Here is a 20177-nt window from a genome sequence, read left to right on the forward strand (position 1 = left end):
GCTTTGACTTTAGACATCAATAGAAAACTATTTTACAGCCACCTCTTCCATTCAGCCTGAGGGATCAAGGCGAGCAGAAAAAGAATCAACTGGACTTGTTTCAGTTTCTTTGAACTGATGTCCAGCAGATTCTTTTTTTTTTTTTTTTTTTTTCTTCTTCTTGATTTACCTCGACCTGAATGCCTGAGAAACCGACACAGTCAAGAGATGCTATTTATTGAGTGATGATGACTTCTAAACAAAACATTTTGTCTACCGCTGTGACACAAAGACTAACATTGATTTAAGGGGACATGCATGTCTCGGTGTAGTTAAAAGTGTGGCTTTGGTGTTTGTTTGTTTCCGCTCCAGTTGATTCATCAGTCATCAGATGGAATTATGCTTTGGCGTGAAACATCAGTCATTATTTAGACATCAAGCCTCTTCCTGGACTTGTTAAAAGTTTGGTTCAACTGAATTCAAGTTGATTCATTTTTACTCTTGTTGATTTCTGAGAACCTGCAAAGACAAATCTGAAGCAATGCTTTTTTTTGTGTGTGATTTGAATTCCACCCTGATGACTCTTGAACCAAAATACTTCATGAACTTACCCAGACAGGAATAAATGTCAAGGGGGGGGTTTAAAATATTTCAAATAAATCTATCCTGTTTCTCCAAAGCTACGGCTTTAAAGCAGGCAGATCTGGTTTGTTTCATAATATGATGTCGTTAATCGAAGCCGGTATTCCACCTGTCAACAATGCAAACTTACAGAACCTGATGTTTCTCTCCCTTCTTGCTGTGAACGATCTGTTAGAGTTGACTTTCTCTGTCTCCCTTTACAACGTTCAGCTCATCTGTCTCCTGCTTTGTTTTTCTCTCCCGCTCTCTCTTTCTCTCTCCCTCCCCACTAATTATCTTGTCTATTTAAAGGCCAATGCCTTCCCATCTTACTCACCTGTCAGCGTTTACTGGATGTGGAAGTGTTTCGTCGTCTCTTGGTTCCACATTACCTGTTCTACCTGTCCTACGGTGCGATTGCCCTCAAACACACTCAGATGCTCACAGGGTGAATCATAAACTGTTCATTACCTCCGCCAAGGAGTTTCTGTTTTTGACGCCGTTTGTCTGTTTGTTAGCAGGATTAATGAGAAACTGCTGGATGGCGCTTGATGGGGGGGGGGGGGGATCTGAAGATGGGTTTTGGTCTAATTTACAGTCAATTAAATTTAAAAAGCAATCCGATTACCTGTCTGGATAACACAAAAAAAAGAAAAGAAATCTGTGTTTTCACTTTTAATTGAAGCTTTTTCCAAAAACAAAACAAACATATTGTAAAATATGCATTTAATTCACTCACCAAAAATCGGTCTTCCGGATCGGATCCAGAATGAGGTCAAGAAAAAAGATTCTATTTTAACATTGAAAACTCTATTTGGGGGTTCAAAAATCAGATAAAAATACACATCAACTCCGATACACTTTTACTTTTCGTGGTTGATGTATAAAGATACAAAGAACAATTTAGAACCTTTTGGTGATCCAGATCAAAAGCATACATGCATTTGATACATCATTACCGCCGCCAAGGAGGTTATCAGGAACTACTAAGCTGTCAAAACCAACCATGGACCTTTGAGCAGGATTGGACAGCTTTGTTGTCACGTAGCTCCAGCGTCTTGCTGTTGCTAATTGCTCTTTTACAGGTGACACATGTTCTCACAAGACCTCTTAAGGTTTATGTACTTATAAAAATTCCTCTGTCTTCTGACTGCCAAATGCCGTTGGAGACGCATGAATATGATGTTTATCTGCTGTCACAAAGCTGATGAAGGTGATACTGTTGGGGAGATCCTGGCCATCGGAGGAGATGAGCAAGAACCAAAAAGAACCAATAATGTTATTTTTGAGCGCCACCAGCTTTAAAGCCTAATGCTCTGTTTGTGTCGAGAAAGTGCATTGATGTGTGTGACACTTTTGTCACACACATCAATCAAAAACTGTTCATTTGAATTTTGAATATTCCAGTCTTTAACACACACACACACACTCACACTCCTGAAAATGTAAACATTTTGTCCAGCTCTTTCATGCAACCACATGAAAGACACACCAACTCACATTACATAACACATGTACATATCATTTCCTGGCTGACATCTCACAGATATATTTTTATATACATATAACACACACAGACCCCTATCATGGGCACGCACCCGTCGAATCAGAATTAGGCCGTGTCCATCTTCTTTGATAGGCGTGTACAGTGGCTCTTCTTTAATTCTTTATCAAATGCATTGATCGCTGTGGGCCTTGCATGCTCATTGATCCACGTACTCTGTCTGGAACCAGCCGATAAGCTCCCCTCTCCCTCTCTCACCCGCTCTCGCTTCCTCTTCACACAAAAATTTGAGTAAGATGGATTTTGGGTGCAATATCAGAATTTGGTATGAATATATGATTCGGTTGCATTTGATCTCGTTGTCATAGCAGTACAAAAAAAATGAACCAACTGCAAGCCTTTGTTTCATTTTTCCAACCTACGACTACATTTCCCATAAATCCCCTTGGCATCCTGCCGCAAATAAGTTGTTTGTTCATCTTCTCCACTTGACCATGAATCCCAACCTAATCAGGTGAGCCATTTGCACTAGCGTCTAATGTCTGTGACTAGCCTGTGTGCTAACTGTCATTGTAACGATGAAGCTCAGTTGAGGTATTTAGCATCTCTTTTATATTGACAGCATGTTTATTACTGGTGCAGATTTTCACAAGGTAAACAGAAAGGCTTTACATATTTTTGAATTGTCAAACGTTTAAGAAAACAACTATGTTTAAAGCATTAAGAGTAACAGTTCTGACTTTGAATCGTCATGTTTAAAGCACTTTGAAACGTGATTGGTCCTTTCTGTAACTCTTCAGGATGTGTGTGTGTGTGTGTGTGTGTGTCTGGACAAGATAGAGACCTAAAGCACCTCTTGACTGAATTAGACCGTCATGGCAAATGTCTGGACCTGCATGACTGGCTGCCAGACTGGCTGGCTATCTGGGAGGTTGGCAAACCCCTTTCAGATAGTGACTGTGTGTGTGTGTGTGTGTGGCATCACACTATGCCCACGCCAGCTCTCTATACATGGCCAGCGGTGCGTGTCCTCCTCCCTCTTTCTCCTTGGCCAGAAAAGAGCAACCAAAGTGACAACCTGCTGCCCCCTGCTCGAAAATAGCTTCCAGAGCCGAGATGCGGTCCTCGCCCCGACGCCGAGCCCACAGAGGGGCCCTCTGTCTCGATCTTTGCACTCAAGCGTTCAGCCTCCGTTCTCCAGGAGGTTCCCAGCAGTCGATGGAAGGCACAGCACATGATCGCTCACGCTGCTCATGCTAGTTATAAAACGTCTCTTCTCCTGAATCGCCATTATTGAAGCACCACTGCTGACTGACCACCGGTCGACATGCCCCCCCCCCCCCTCCCCCCTCCCTGGCTTTGTCATCCTCCGCATCTTCATGTGTTGCTAAGTAAATCGCCTGTTTGCGTTTATTGTCTTCGTTGGTCTTTCGTTTCATGTAGCCGAGTCCATGATACATACAGTTTTAGAATTCCTCTTGCAAACTAGTACATACAAATTCTGAATATTGACCATGTCACACATTGCGCTTCGCTCTAAGGAAGGCCTCTCTTCTCCTTTCTTCTGCTCGCCCTACGATCAAACACGAGCTGACCGGATGAGGCACGGCTCGGGTGCATTTTTCTGTAGCATTAATCCTTGCCTCTGGATAGGCAAAGGCAATTTCCCATTCCCTGTCCCCAAAACGGCCACCAATAATAATAATAATAATACAGTGGGATGTTTTGGGAGTGTGTCAGGGCCCGCACACACACTCGCTTATCCTGTTTTGGGTCTCAGGGGGTTGGACCTGATCCCAGCTGACATTAGAAAAAAAGGCGCGGTCACACCGCATAGCAGAATCACACATGTATTTTATTGATTTATTTATTTTAATGTATGTACGCACAACTCACTTCCACTTAAATTGGTAATTGTATTCATATCTTTGTAAACCAGATTGGATGTCCCAACCAGTCCGTAGCTGCGAGGCTGTGTAGCTTCACTGGTTATCATATTACAGGAGGCCCCTGCACATAATAACATTTAAAGAAAACCACGAAGCGAATATCATCGAGATAAGACCAAACTCATTCTTCTATAGAATGGAAAATATAAAACAACGGCTACCATCTTATTCGTGTCACAGAAGACACAAATTCACTGGAGAAAGCTTGAAGTGTTTCGGCCTTCCTCCTAATGTCACCACAGAATCCTCACAAATTAAAATCCCCCCCTCGATCTCTGGAGTTCATGGATGTTGCTTTACAGATATAACAGATACGCTCATCTTCTTTGCTGCTGTGACTGAACTTTGATCTATATTATTAGAGAATGCTGGTTTAAGTCCATAGATTCATTTTGAAATTGATAACACACAAAGAGCGCCTGTTTTGTGGTGATACACTGATCTAAGGTTCGGGAAGTAGAAGACAAGTTGGTGTCCTTGTCTTACTCATTCTGTCTCTCTCTCTCTCTCTCTTTATGCGTCTCTTAGGTGTGTTCCCTTCTCCCTGTGGACATCCCTTAGGGCTTACACGCACACACACACACACACAGACACAGAGTGCATTAGGGTTGCTGTCATTTACAATACAGCCCCATTGTCCCAACTTAACAATGGCTACAAACAAACAATTGACATGGAAATGGAGAGATGTAGCTCATTAGCGGGCGCTGCTTGTTTTGTTAATGGATAAATTGGGGGCTTCAATAGGCCAGCCCTAAAATCCCTGCCTCAATATGGGGAAGGCTGATTAACAGGAAACCGCAGGGAGGGAGAGCGGTGACAGAAAGGCAGCTTCATTTTATGTGGTTACTGTAGTAGGATGGAGGACGAGGTGGAGTTGAACAATGTGTGCTTGTGTGCTTCCATTCAACTGTTAAGAAGTGTCTGTTTGTGTTGGCACACCTCTCCATTAACCGTTGTCATAAATCATACAGATTCTTTTCTCTTTTTTTTTTTACCGTTGAATCAATGAATTTTATATCGGTTCCTTTTTTAATTAAACACAGACGAAGGGGAAAATATCTCAAAGATTTTTTTAACCCACATGAATCAAAAGGGGGTAGGTTGAAGCAAACTTACCCCCTTTTCTCACAATAGCATTAAAAAAATGCCCAAAAGGCTTTGGGTTGTTGATTTCTTCTGTCCCTTACTTTTGACAAGCACATTGTCCACATTTTCCCTACTTTTTGTTATTCTCTCCTCGACATACTTGCAGCCTGTGTGCAGTCGTTTGGTCATCATCGGTTAAGTGTACGTTATTCGACATCTTGTAGGTTTCCCTATTTTGTGTGTGTGTGTGTGTGGTGGCCTCTGCTATCGGCTGGATCAGATTGGATCAGCCTGAAAATGGCATTTCTGCCATTACTCTGATGGTGACGGCTCAATACTGTATGTCTAGGGCCATGATGGTGTGTGTGTGTGAGTGTGTAGGTGTGTGTGTGAGTGTGTCTATATATACACTCAAAATGCACTAAGATCTGTCCATCCTTCTTGATAACAAATCTTATATTTGTTTTGTAGCAGTTGTTGAGTCTATAAATGTTTCTATTATGTTCTTTAAAGTAATAATATGACTTGATATAATGTCCATGACACAATTGTAATAATTGTAATCAAGGAATATTTTAATGTGTCGGTATCAACCAGAATACAAGACACGATTTTACTCGTAAGTGAAAATGAATTATTGCAACGGGAATCATTGTTTGGAAGGACCGAATGTTCGAAAGTCCTTGAAACACGGGTGCGAGATCTTTGGATTTCAATGTCCAGATAGTTTTTCTTATTTACAAGCAGGAGAATCACTGAAATCTTTTTGTTGGTGCGTTTTCGGTTGCAGGAGCGAGACGCAGAGCGACGGAGACAGCTGAGAGAGCGAGCCAGGCAGCTGATAGCGGAGGCCCGATCTGGGGTCAAGATGTCCGACATGAGCCTGCTGGACGCGTCCGCCGCTGGGAGACGCAAGGCCGGCCCTGTTGGAGGTTGGTCCGCATCACACACATACCCTCAGTGTGTTCAGGAACATTCATTAACTAACATGCAAAATAGTTGCATATTTTGCAGTCCGCTCTTCATCCACCGAAGCCCTGGCTGACACATTTCCATTATGCTCTCTAAAGGGGTTCTGCCTAATCCTCAGGGAAAAACAAAATGCCATTTGACAACGTCCGCGGGTCTAAAACACACCACCCTCACATTTAGAGCAGCAGTTCACCCCGCGACGCCGCCGTCTCGCTCACCCAGTAATTGTTAATCAACATAACACATTGTGTGGCCCAATTACCAAGGCTAGAAAATATTTACATTCCCACTGCTTTCCATTTCCTTCAAACTGGGGTTATTGTGATAATGACCATTATTAGATGTCTTTCGTCATTTGCTTCAGATTCATCCACATCATCTCCTTCTTTTTATACTGCTTAGTCATTTCAGGCGCATTGAATGCAAATGAAGGGTGTGAGCGCAGGCCGAAATCTGAGCGAGGGTGAGAGAAGAGATGGAGAAGATATTATTCGGGCTGCAACCAAGGGCGGACATAGGTTTTCAAATTCTGTCCCATGTTAGGATCAATAACTGGTCTTTCAATCGACTAATGAGTCAATCAACAAATTTGAAATGAGCTCATTTACTACGAAAGGAATAAGGATAAGCAGGCGGGGCTCAGATTCATGGCGGGTTCCGTTTACACGAGAAAAGAGATGAGGGAAACGAATCGAAAGCTAATAAAACCGATTGGACTTGTTAGGTTGAAAAAAAAATGACGATGCTCTTTCAGCTTTTCTGAATTGGACTAATTGTTGATCTTATTAAAAGAGGAATTGAAGGAAAGAACGGAACGAGAGAGGAGGAGGAGGAGGAGGTGAGAAGAAGAGGGAAATGCTGTTGGCTGTGATACACAAGGCCTGCCGAGCAGAACGGCTAATCCTAGCCCCCACACTCTTTCGCTCTCTCTTTGTCTTGCTCCCTCTCTCCCCTCCACACTATTCTTAATGCGGCGGGCTGCCCCCTCCAAGTGTCTGCCCGCAAAGAAACTTTCCAAACTCCATCACCGTGGCCTCCCGTTAATTAGGCCCCAGACAGCCGCGAAGGATCGGCGTTTGCGAGCACGCTCCGCATCGCAGCTAGAGCAAATTAGTGAAAGAAAAAACAGGAAATGCTGTTGATATTCATTCTCTCGCCTTCGTTCTTTGTTCTCAATATCTCTGCCACACCAAGTAGCAAATAGCAAAGAAGAGATCCTGCGATTCTGCACGCTGTTTACCGATTGTTTGAATCCATGACGCCCGAGCGGTTCTGGTGTCTATTTCTCCTTCTGTTCCTAATATAGAGTCAATGTGCTTTATTGAGCCCCTTTCATATTTCTATGGTTTCGTTTTGTTTTTCTTTTATCTGGATCCAAAAACAAAAAGGTAGGCAGCAGATCTTTGAATGAAAGGAATGAAACTGTTTTCATACGAGTGTCAGATACTTGAACCCAAAACAGACAGACGGACGCCGATCAATCAACGTGTCTCCCTGTCGCTCAACTGGAGTCTGCTGCTTTTTCATAGCGTGAACTTTATTTGAAAGCACATGTATTGATTATTTATTTATTAATTCTATACAGACACACCGTATTTGAAAATTGTGAATAAAGTGTGTCATCCGCCCTTCAAGTGTTCTGGAATACTTGTTTTGGATGATTACATAATCAAGACCACTCCTAATCGCCACCACTGTTAACACAAACTGACACCGGTTCTTTTTCACACTCCACCACATGTCATCATTTTATCCCTCTTACACCTTTCACTGATTTTAACCTCCTTCCTATCTTCCTTTTCCTTTCTTCCTCGTCGATTCTGTATATTCCTCCTTTCCTTTCCCCGTCTGTGTGCCTCACCCTCTTTCGCCTTTCATTGCTTTTGTTTCTCCCTGTCCCACCCCACCTTTGCAGATGTTTTGGATGCGGTGAGAGGTCATCATGAGGATGGCGAAAGGGGTGAGGAGGAAGAGGGGCGGGGCGAGGAGGACCGTTTTTGCGGTATCCACCACGCCTTTGCTCCCGCTGCGTCTGCACTGACTACTAACCCATTTCCAGAGGAGGCTCCTATTAAAGCCACCTCCAGCACCCCGGAGCTGCCTTTCCCTGGCTCCGAGCTAACCTCTCTGGGTAAAGCCTCTGAGGCTCCTGCATGTCTGTTTGTCTTTTTCTAACTGACACAGCTGATTGGAGCTGCTCTCGCATACATCTGGTACGATGTCCTGCTTCTTAGTCATTTTATTCTATTCTAACTCACCTGTGCCAAACGCTAACCCAGTAAGCACACTTTTCAAATCGGTTATTTACTTTCTTCCTCACTTATACGTCATTCACTCAGTAACACACACTCGTCATCATCAGTTCCCCTCTCTGACTCCTACGTCCTCCACCGGCATCGCCGCTCCATTCAGAAGGAGCTAACTTAGTACACGTTTGTGAAGTCGGTGTGTTTTTGCCCCCACTTAGTTTTACCAGAAACTCCTTTAAGTATTAATTAATTTACTAAAAAAGTAAAACGCTCCCGAGACATAAACAAACTCGTATCCTCAGGAGAGCATTTTCACAAAACTTCAGAGGTAAACTAATTAATTTGTTTTTGAATTATTTAATATTTTCTGTTTCCTGCCGATGTGAGGTAGATGAGAGGAGAAGAACAAACAAACACGAACACAGAGGAATGGTTCATCCAGCTTTAAAGTGCAGTATCTCTGCTGTCGTTTGCTTCTTTTCGCTTGTTTGTTCTTTGTTGACGGTAACGTCTATGTTCTTCTGAAAGAAATAGACTCTGATGAGTTGTGCCGACGTATCGGTTCTCTTTCTAAATGAATGTCGCCTTCAGTCATCGCTTTGCTGCAGCGCCGGTCTTTCACCCTCGTTGTTTGTCATGCATTTGTGTTTCACACATGCTGTATGGGAATCTGTTTTTGTGTTTCTTTGAATGCATGCGTTTGTGTGCGTGTGTGTGTGTGTGTGTGTGTGTGCCACAGGGAGGTGACACATGAAAAGGTTGCCCTTCTGTTCTTTCATCTTCTTCTGTGCAGTGGTGTGTCCTGGAAGGGGGAACCAGGGTTAGCAGTCCCTGTGAAATAAAGCTGTAATAAATCAAATGTGCCAGATGGAGCATTGTTCTAGAAAGACAAAGTATTTGATCTCCTAAAAAGATTTCACTTAGAGAATTTGTGCAAAGTTTGTCAGAATTATATACAAGATAATAAATCAATAAAATATGACAGCAAAATTCAATAAAAAATAGACTTTTATCTAGGTGTAACCGAAAAAAATCCAAATACATTGATTTAGTAAGAACATTTGACTAAACTGCTGAAGTGAAATTCATCAGGAATACTTGGCCGAGGTTGAATCGTGTTGATCTCATCTTGCTGTGATTTCTGTATTTGGGGGTTGACTAAATGCAAGGAATCGTTTAGAAGGATGGTGAGATCAGCTGTGCTCCGTTTTTTACTCATCATCATCTTCCTCTCCCTCCCTCCAGACACAAACAGCAAGCACGTGGACCTCAAGTTGAAAAAGCTGGTGGAAGTCAGCCCGAGGAGAGTCGCCTCCCCCTCATCCCCGTCTTCCAACTCCTCCTCGCCCACCACCTCATCCACCTCCCCGCTCAGCCCAGCAGAAGGACAGGAGGTACGCACACCTCAAAACGCCCTCTTTTCACTTTCTTTCTTTTTTCCTCTCCACCTCTTTCCTTTGATCTCTACCTCCCTTCTTATGCTCACACCATCAAAGGGCCTTTGATCTCTACCTCCCTTCTTATGCTCACACCATCAAAGGGTCATCCAATCAATCAGGTCCGATTGACCCCGGTTGTCACCCTTTTGACCCCGTGTACACATGAGCCAGTCGCACCACTTCATGCCGGACGGTAGTTTATCCCTCCCGTGTTCATCTGATCCCGTCTGAAGCATCGTGGCATCGTGACGCAACGCGTTGGTGCTGCATCTTCTCATGTCAACAAGTGGTCGGACAGTTTCATGTTAAATTGATTTTGAATGTCAGGTGGAGTAAAGTGTGTCTGTGTGTGTGTGTGTGTGTGTCCGAGTAGCAGTGAAGCCCTCTGTGCTTATTGCCGCACGGTGTGTCTTTGATCATCGATTCACATAAGCACCCTCTCGTGTTCAAAGCTTAAAAGGCTTAGTCCTTTATGGCCAGTGTGTGTGTGTGTGTGTGTGTGTGTGTGTGCGCCTGCCTGCCTGCTTGACCCTCATAAGACCAAACCCCATCCAACACGCCTAAAGAGGAATCTGCGCCTCATTTTGCCCGTTGTTGTTGTTTTGTTTACCAACTTCCACTGCGGCGGTCATCGGGACCTCCTCCTTGTTTATTACACGCTCTCGAGATGATGACCCTTTATAAAATGTATTACATTCCAGTTAATCTCATCAGGATTTATTTGACGTGACTCTGGGATTTTGTTTCCAAAGCGTTTCCGTCATTTAACGAATGAACTACGGCGTTAACTCCTCCTCCTCCTCGGAAGAAGCCGTATATCATTAAATAGTGATGATATATCTGCGGGGCCACTGATTCCTTGAACAAACCAAAAACCTGTTGGTTACCTGATCAGGTGTTAATACGCTCTGCACAAGCTAACTCTACACAAAACAAAATGAATATACTCATCACTAAATGTTTATTGCATGTATTTAGATGTTGTGTAGTTGTATGTTGAGTTTACACAGCCCTTTAAAAAAAGGATCAACTGTTTGTCCCAAGAGGATTGGCATCTCTAAAGTCCTTCAGGCGGGTGGAACGACCTGCAGGAACAGTACACACACACAGACACACACACACACACACACACCCCTCTCATTAGTGATTGTGTATATGCACAGCCTTGGGAGCGCATGATAAGGGCATGTGACGCTCGGCATACTGCAGCGTTAGTCACAGAACCCCCTTCTCTGACTCACCAGAGCCACAATGATCATAGCACAGATAAAGAGGGAGGGGGGGGGGGGGGCACCCAAAAAGCTGTGTGTCCAAGACTGTTCAAGGAAGACAAAGAGGCAGCAAAGTGGCAGGTGTAGCCAGAAAGACGCTGCACACTGTACAGAAAGTGTTGACTTCATTATCATATTGGTTTGTTCCTCTAAACACAAACTCACAGGTTGCCTCAGTGTTCCAATGATTCTCCCTGGGGGGGTTTATTCTTCCTTGTAACAACCACAGGGGTTTGCAGTTTTTACCAAAACCTACCCCTCAAAAAGGAGGATGGCTTAACCCCTTAAACACATCGGCCAATAAAATCAAAGGTTGATCTCAGGCCAGTGAAGGAAGTTACGTTAGAAGACCTCCAAGTTAAGTTGGAAATCACAGCGATTCTTTTTAAGTTGAACTCCTCCTATCAAGCTTTCTTCTAAATGTAAAAATGATTTGATGAAGATTTTAATTGGACGGTGTTGAGAGTCCCTCGTTTTCCTGGGGGAGGCAGTGGAACCCATCAGATGCTAACTCAGAGTAGAGATAAGGCCTTTATCTTTCCCTACAATCAGTCATTTCAACGCACTCGCTCCTTTTCCAAATTGCCTTGCAAGCTGGCCTTAAAGTTTACACACACACACACACACACTGAACCTCTGGCCTTTACGTTTTTAAAAGTTTAATAGGCAGTTTTGTATTTAATACTTGATAAATAAATGTGTTTGACTTGACACGAGCTTGCAGGCGCCGTTCGACTAATTGACAGAGCAGCGTTACAACGGCCTAATTGCTGACATTGTTTTTCAAAGTCAATAATCTGCAGCTAAACTAACAATCCCCATCTCCAGCTCGTCCTCCCCCCACACTGTCTCTATTAGCGCTCCTCGCGCCGCACGCCCTGCTCGACTATCTCCGCCTGTCTCAAGCAGTGGAACGTGTTTGCCCTAATTGTCGACTTTATTACACGTTTCGCCGTCTTATTAATGTCGCACACGGCGTCAGTCTTATAGCTCAAGTCGATTTCTTTTCCACTCGGCTTGGCTTATTTGGGGGGGCCCCGGTAATAAAGCATTTCATCTCGCCGCTTTTGACAGTGGGAGAAGCGAGCGTGTAGCTTTTTAACACATGTTCACTTTGAAAACAATAGCTGTTTTTTTCTGTTTTCATTTTGCATAATTTGAATATATTTTCTGGCTGGGGGTTTTGTTGAAAGTCAAATTAATTGCTTCTTTTTTTGTGTCTCTCATGAGTGAGGAAAAGAATGCGCGCGTGTGTATGTGTGTGCGTGTGTGTGTGTGTGTGTTTTCAAGCGTACCACATTATAGCTGTCGTATCAACTTCTACCAGACGTATCTCATGGCCTGTCAGAGTGTGTGTGTGTGTGTGTGTGTGTGTGTGTGTGTGTGTGATTTAATTCATCAAACACCTGACGGCAGGTCTAAGCAGTCTTAAGTTGATCGATATAATGTACCGGTAAGCATCTCTTGTTCACACTGATGGAGCATTTTCGTGTTGGACAGATTAACGCTGAGGAGTTGCGAGCAGAGCGGCTGCGCAGAGCGACGGAGAGGTTGCGTAGCCCGGTAGTCTTCAACAAGGATTCTGCAGTCCGGAAAACACAACTCAAGTCCTTCAGCCAGTATGTGGAGACCAGACCAGGTGGGTAAACAAGCACACGCAACACATGTGTAACCACACACACACACACACACACACACAGCAGTTCACACCCGAGAGAAGTGACAGAACGCTCTTGGTGTGCTTTAACTGCCGCAGGAAAATAATGCAAGTATCCTCGAGCTATTTTAAGATTTCATTCCAAACATTCAAGCCATCCATAACGGCAGCAGAGATCAGCGATGAATAAAAGATGCTTTACGTCTATAAAGAAAGATTCATGACACACACAAAAAAAATACAGTCACAGCTCAGCGCAGTCTGAACTCCGACTCTAAACAGGGAAGGTGTCATCACTTCTATGACAAAAGGAACATCAGGCTTTCTCAATTGAATTGTTTTACTCACTCCTTCCTGTCTGTTTCTACGACCAGAGGTGAAGCGACAGAAGTCTGTCCCCGAGGATCAGAAGAAGCCTGAAGAAGACGGCGGTTCACCGGCGGAGCTCGATGTTCGCCGGCCATTTGAGGAGGAGGTCTGTCATTTTCTTTTTTAGCTTGTACTGTACTTATAAGTCTTGGGAACTTTGGTCGGCCGTGATAAAACCTTTGAAAAGCCGAAACAGAGGACTCGGGGTTTGGTGCGAATCGCTTGTGTATCTTAATCACTCCTACTTTTTCTATTTCCTGTCCGTTGGCTTTCTGGCTGGTGAAAGATGAATCCATCCCGGAGCTCTCGTCTCTCCTTCACTCCTCCTCCCTCCCTCTCTCGCTCTCGCTCTCTCTCTACCTCTTTCTACTGTCCCTTCTTCTCCACAGAGACGTATTGATCTTCCAGACTGCCACTCTAATTATAACAATGCTAGATATCAACTGTTATGCCATTTAGAGGAGTGTCTGTGTGTGCCTACGTGTCCTTCAAGTGCACGGACACACACACACACACACATTTCTCAGCCTGTGTTTGAACTTGTGCGTACAACGAGTGTGTCTACGAGACTGCTATTAATTCAGTTAGTGTTTATGCAAGTGTGTGTGTGTGTTCTGCTGGAGACCATTGGGAGAATCTGTCTTCCCAAGCAGCCCTCTCCTACCCTCGACCCTGCAAACCCTGATCACACACACACACACACACACACACACACCCTCCTCCCAGTTCCCGGGCCCCAGGGTTAATGGGTGTTCAACCTTTCCATTATCCCGATCAGCCAAGAATTACCTGCTGAATGATGTTTGCATTAATATAATATATATGGTAATTTCCCTCCTCTTAATTACGGCTGGGCCGAGCGCAGCAAGGGGAGTGGGCTGATCATGTGTAAAATTGATTTGCCAAGGAAAAATATGGTGATAGAGCGAGAGCGCGCAGGAGGCAGGGGGGGGAACAACACACACATATTTGCACAAATCACATGTGCACATACTCCAACCCTGGAAACAGTACGGGGGGGTAAAAGTGCTGGCCTGGGGGAAATGGGGAAAAAAAAACTTTCTCTCTCCTGCTCACTAGTTCTCCTTTCCATTAAGAAAAATGAAGCGTCAGCAATAAAATTGAGATATTTTTCGGATTCAACCTCAGTGGTGAATTTAAATAAACATTTCTCCTCACTCGGAAGAGTTTCCCTGGAGAATAGCAAGCAGCCAGGAGGCCGGAGTGAAGCGGGGGGTCAGAGTGGAGGGCGTGGATGTTTTGGATGCTATGGAGACATTTGAACCTGCGGGTTAGTTAAACCTGCAGGTTAGTTAGACCTGCAGGTTAGTTAGAGGAGGTTTTCCACAGTGAAAACACACTTTTCTTGCAGCTTCTCATCTAATCTCAGAACCGGTAAAAGAAGCCACAGTTGTGTCTCCAGCTCGTTTACTGATCTTAGCTTTGATTACTGCATATTATCACTCTATTTTATTTAGACAGTAGACGGTTCCACTATAGCAGATTCTTGAATCGATTCGACGATTACATGAGACGATTCATTGAAATTTGTTTGCATCTCTACATTTAAGACACTCCGCTTAGCTGTTTGAAGCCGTGCAGCTCATTCCGCTGTCTGGTCGCTCTGAACCTGCGAGAGACGGATTCAGAAACATCCAACAAAGCAGCAGGCGGCAACAGTTAGTCGTCAGCTCGGCCAGCTATCTCTGCTGTCAAAGAAAACTGCTGTCTGGTGAAATTCTCCTTTGTTTTTCGCGTGAAAGATCTGTCTGTGTATTTTCACTCTTCTCTTTTTCTTGTTTGATTCCTGTATTCCTTCCTCATTTTGGTCTCATCCCTCGATCTTATTTTCCTCGGTCTGTCCCTGTTTAATGCCATATCAACCCACTCGTCTTTTTCTCTCATAACCCCCCCCCCCCCCCCCCCCATCTCTCTCTGGTTGACAGAAGGCGTTCAAAGACACAAGTCAGTATGTGGTTGGGGAGCTGTCCGCGCTGGAGAGCGAGCAGAGGCACATAGACGCCCGAGCAGCTCGCGTGGAGAAGAGGCTGCGCTATCTCATGGACACAGGTACCCCAAGCCCAATTACACTGGAAAAACTGTTTTGGCAAATTGAGCATAGGCACACACGCACACACACGCGCACACACACACACACTCAAGGAGATTGTGTGCGTGTGTTTATGTGTGCGTTTATGTGTGAGAGAGAATCTTTGAACCCCCCCCTCCTCTCTTTGGTTGAATGTTGCACGACGGAGCGCTGGGTGGATATGAAAGAATGGGATGGAGGGCGGGTGAGCAAGGAGGTGAAATAGGGAGGGAAAGGGTGGGGAGGGGAGAGAAACGGGGAGTGTGTGTCTCGGGGATGGGAGAAGAAGGGGGACCTCTCTGGGCCGGGGCGATAAGGGAGCCCTTCATGGGGGAAATGATAACTGGGTGCGATAGCGGAGCCCCAGCAGAAGCCTCCGCTGCAGCCGTCTGCCAGCCATGGCCCGAGCCAGCCAACCTCCACACTATTGAACAGTGCACTCAGCCATGCACGGCTACACACACACACACACACACACACACTCCTTCCCCTAGTACATATCTGGCCTTCATTGATATGCTGTATAAGGAAATACAGGGTGAGTTAAAGGGAGGAGAGAGGAAGAAGAAATGCTGAGAAAAAAACATGACCAACACAACAGGAGCTCTGACACAGTTCACAGCAGACACACACACAGACACACACACATACACACGCGCGCTTACACACCCGTGCATACAAAGTGCAGTCTGGTTTGGTGTTTGCAGCCACTTTGGGAAGTTTTTTTTCGGGGGTTAAGATTAGGCTGCAGGTAAAGTCTTGTTAAGACATGAGACAGTGTGCTGAGCCAAGAGGAGCGCAAATGAAATCGGAGAACAGCATCCTATTTGTGATCATCGCATTCCTCCCCCAGGAGAATGCTGCTAACAGAAAAAAAAGGCTCGCTTCCAGGTAGTGTTTGCAAATGTCCTGAATGCGTCGTTACAGTATTTGCCGTAGTAATTTAGTCTTGGCTCTCATGCCTTTTTTCTGATGTATCTGTACCCACCTTGGAGGATTTATCCCCTAAATCCCCCCAAAAAGCGACACTGGGAGGATAGAAGAGAAGCGGTTGCAAAAGAAGGAGACGATGGCGGTGGGATTTGCTCTCGCTGTCCCCATCCCATTTGGGTCCCGATATCGAGACCATGTCTCCCCTGTTTGCTGTATTTGCTTTCCTGCTTCTTCTTCTTTTTTTTTGGTTTCGGTTCCCTCTTCCGTATCGGTGCCATTGTGTCAATCTGAAGGGCGGATTTTCCTTCTTCTCCTCTCACTGAAAAAGCAACTGCTACCCTGCAAGGCTCCACCTTATTTAATCCCAGACGCCTTCGGCTATAAATATCTTTGCTTGTGTAGCAGTGTGTTGACATGATTGATGTCTGTCATATATTACAAAGCTTTCTTTCGAGTTAAGCATCTCGTAAAGTCTCGTCAACATTCACAGTAATAACAAGCTTCCTGAGCTCGGCAGTGATGTCTCGCACCGTTCTTACTTCCTGAGAGTGCTTTTCTGTTCCCATATCTCATTTTGCAGCACTGATCCCAGAGACTCGCCCAACAGGTCATGGATTGGGCCTTTAGGCTCAGGTCTGGAGGCATCAGAGCGAGATGCCCCAGTGACAGGTGGTAACTAAAGTAACCTTTATCACCTCAGCAACCGAGGTCACCTTTCCACGCGCTGTCATAGATGATTTTTTTTTTTCTGCACTTCAATGTCTTAAGTTGCGGCTGATTGGCTGTGAATCAAACGTCCAGTATCGACCCATCTGGCTGGTGCCTGAACGCAACAAGGGGACAAAGTCAGAAATGACCACCGGCAAATACTTGTTGTTCTTTGCTTGGTTGTCAGTAAATGCTGCGAGACTATCCAGCGAATTATTTAGATTTACGGCCCTAACAGTCCCCATGCAGTTATTCACCCTCGTGATCTGATCCTCGGTCATGTCGTTGCCTTCTCTCGTCTCTGAGAGAGACTCTGCCCGAAGTTAAACCAGACTCTCTATTATTCTGTCATCTTTAATAAGAGTAGGAACCCATTTCCTTTTCTGGTTTTTTTTTCCTGTGTGTTTACTGTGAGTTCTAGTTTATCTGAACAAACCTTAAAGTGTGTGTTGATGAAGCCCCAACCTTCGCAAACACAGAGAAGCAGCTGGTCTTCTCAGAGCGGCCCGTCTCCTTCAGGACACACTGCATACACACGCATACGAGAGGATTCAAACCCGAGTTGAGTTCAGGGCGGCTCGGTGTGCAGCGTTGCTGTGGACTGACGGACAGATCTGAACAGACAGAGCGACTGACCCGTGACTAATTGGTCATCGAGTGCCTGGGAAGATCCAGTGCTCTTCAGGTTCTGAGTGGAAACGCCTCCGTGGTATCACATGCTTTGTAATTCCTTCTCTTATCTACGGAGTTTGTTATTCTATTCGTATATACACATATATAACGTTCAGCACAAGTAATTAGGTCTTTCATGATTACAATTTTCCTGTTTTAAATGATCTTTGTTCTTTTCATAATCACTCTCTTTTCTTTTTATCGCTTGGTCTTCCTCTTTCATTTTATATTTGCTCTGTTCTTATTTATTTTTTTTATCCCTGTAAATCTATATTTCTCTCACTCTCTCCTTTCCACCCCCCCCCCCACCCCCCCTCCCAAACTTTGGGCACAATGCATCTTTCTGCTGCATTTTCTATTACGCCGCAGCACTCCCCAGATGAATCCCAAGTAATTGGGGTGGTTAATTTATTTACTCAGAGGCAGTTCACAGCACATTAAATAATAGAGATAATTGAACAAGAATTGTCAAGTGTCTTCTGATATCACACACGTTACAGGAGGGAGTGTGCATAAAACTCCATTTCTATGCCTCCATTGTTTATGGTAATTAAGTACACAGATTTATTCCTTGGTTGCCTTCCAAGCTTATGGCAAGCGCCATTGTTGTCTTCTATTAATATGTAATCAGTAAATAGTTTAATTTTCTAATCTGCGGTTGGAGAATTCACTTTCTAACAACTCTTAATTACTGCTGGGCTCTAATGAGTCTCGCTATTCCGACAGAGGCAGCCAATAAGAGTCTAGGCTCGGGCCGGGGGGGGATTTGAATTCCTGTGGCACCCCCCCTCGACTAATGAACTTGTTATTCTTGCACCACTGGGAGCTCCGTCCTTCATACATGCAACATGAGGAGAACAGTCACCTCCTGCAAGACTCCAACTTTATTGATTATATGAGAGGAATTTTGCTGCTTTCCTTTAACTGTGTATTTATTACACTCCCTTTCTTCAGCGCGGTTCTGCGCGGCCCTCTTGAAGGCATACAATAAAACATTTGTTAAGGTATCATACGCCCAGGCGAAGAAGAAACGGATTGAATAGCTTCAACATTTGATGCATTAATACGTGTCGTATTGGCTTGCTAATTTTCCTCATTGTGTTTGTCTTTTCCTGTAATGCTTCTGACCTTCGTATTGTTAGTCTTCTAAAGCCATTGTTGCACAGGAAGATACTGTATATCAGACACTCCTTATTGAAGATTCAGCTTGAAAAAGCATTGAAATGCCTCGTGCAGCCCGGGCCCGTCTCAATCACCCCCTACCTGGCCCCTGGACCTATTTACACACACCTCCCATTTCAAATCGCGGTATAACCTGCAACAATGGACGCAATTATCCAAATAATGGCACTTAGCTGCACCGCAAAGCTGACTCTCACCTACTGCGCATTTGATAAGAGATAAACAAGCAGAGAGAGGAGAGACCGAGTTTTAGCTCTGCCAGATTAACATATGTTTAAAAATTGCACTGAAAGCCGATAAGATTGACACGAGGTTTTTATGGCGCACGCTCTTTTAATCTGCCTTTGTGTCTGGGAGTCAACGAGAGGAGAATGGCACAAGGAGGAATCCAGCAAGAGCTTAATATACTTTACACATGAAGCCTACCCCCCCCCCCCCCCTCAATATCTGACAAAAGGACAGCGCGGACTGTCAATGCCTTCATCTCTGACGGCCTCCGCTTGGTGTGCAGGATTGCAGAATGTGAATGGCTTAAACGTCAACCTGTGGCTCTAAATCTGAGCCAAGGCCCGCAGGCACATTTTATTCCTATAATTCTATTGTTTTATTTTTATTTTTCCATTACCAGGCGTCAGGTTTTTATTGCTTTCTCTGTGTGTAGTTGTGCAACAACGGAATTGTCCTCTTAAAGCTGCAACCCAGGCTGTTAACTTCCTTCTGCTGTCGGTGATGGAATGCAGTCGTCGTTACTCACCCCCCCCCCCCACGTGCCTGCTTTCGTAACCATTATTGTGGCAGCATCCGCTTATAGTTTGGGTATAAACATCTACACGTGCGCACCGAGCCCCGCTCGCCTCATTGCGGCGACACAAATCGCATGCGCAGCTTTAAGTATATTATCAAGGCCGGTTCTTTCACAAACGTATTGCTGAAGAAGCTTAACATTAATTATTGTAACTTTGGGCAGATTACAGCCGTGGCCGCCTTGTAAGCGCAGGCAGGCTCATCTTGACCTCCTATACGAGAGCTTAAAAACACAAGAATGGCATTTTACCAACTTTAATGGGATAACCAGTCTAATCTGTCAGCACTGACAGAAGAAGTGTGCAGACTATAATACCCTGCAGTTCAGACTGAGAGATGGAGGGAGGGAGCTTTTGCATGGTTTTTCCCGCACTGGTTGTTGTATTCTTTTGGTTTAAAAAATGTTCTTCGGTGCGCTTTTGAAAATGAATTAAGCTTCAAACAACTCCCAAATAAGGTAGGCTTATAAACCCAGGCTACACTTAAAGGCATGTCCACTTCCTGAATCGGGATTGAAGTTGTTGAACCGACCGTTATTTCGACTGGCCGTAATCACAGATCCAAATTTGCAAACTAAGCTTGCGGCCACCGAGAAGAAGATGCGCTCCTCTTTCTGAAAGCCTTCGGTCATTTTCTTGTTGTCAGGGTTACGAAAAGAGCACTCACTTTCAATCAGACGGTTTCGTATCA

At 44.6% G+C, this 20177-nt stretch overlaps 1 protein-coding gene across 1 annotated transcript in view; it reads left to right on the plus strand.

Moving 5' to 3' along the window:
- The window catches only part of ehbp1 (EH domain binding protein 1), an 84480-nt gene that overhangs the window by 46573 nt on the left and 17730 nt on the right, over positions 1 to 20177 (plus strand). The window contains exons 16-21 of the mRNA XM_068740960.1: positions 5933 to 6074; positions 8030 to 8245; positions 9609 to 9757; positions 12574 to 12712; positions 13105 to 13205; positions 15046 to 15169. Coding sequence (XP_068597061.1) covers positions 5933 to 6074; positions 8030 to 8245; positions 9609 to 9757; positions 12574 to 12712; positions 13105 to 13205; positions 15046 to 15169 — 871 coding nt within the window. The remainder of the gene's footprint in view (positions 1 to 5932; positions 6075 to 8029; positions 8246 to 9608; positions 9758 to 12573; positions 12713 to 13104; positions 13206 to 15045; positions 15170 to 20177) is intronic.

Source organism: Brachionichthys hirsutus, chromosome 7 (assembly GCF_040956055.1).
Source record: "Brachionichthys hirsutus isolate HB-005 chromosome 7, CSIRO-AGI_Bhir_v1, whole genome shotgun sequence".
NCBI lineage: Eukaryota > Metazoa > Chordata > Actinopteri > Lophiiformes > Brachionichthyidae > Brachionichthys > Brachionichthys hirsutus.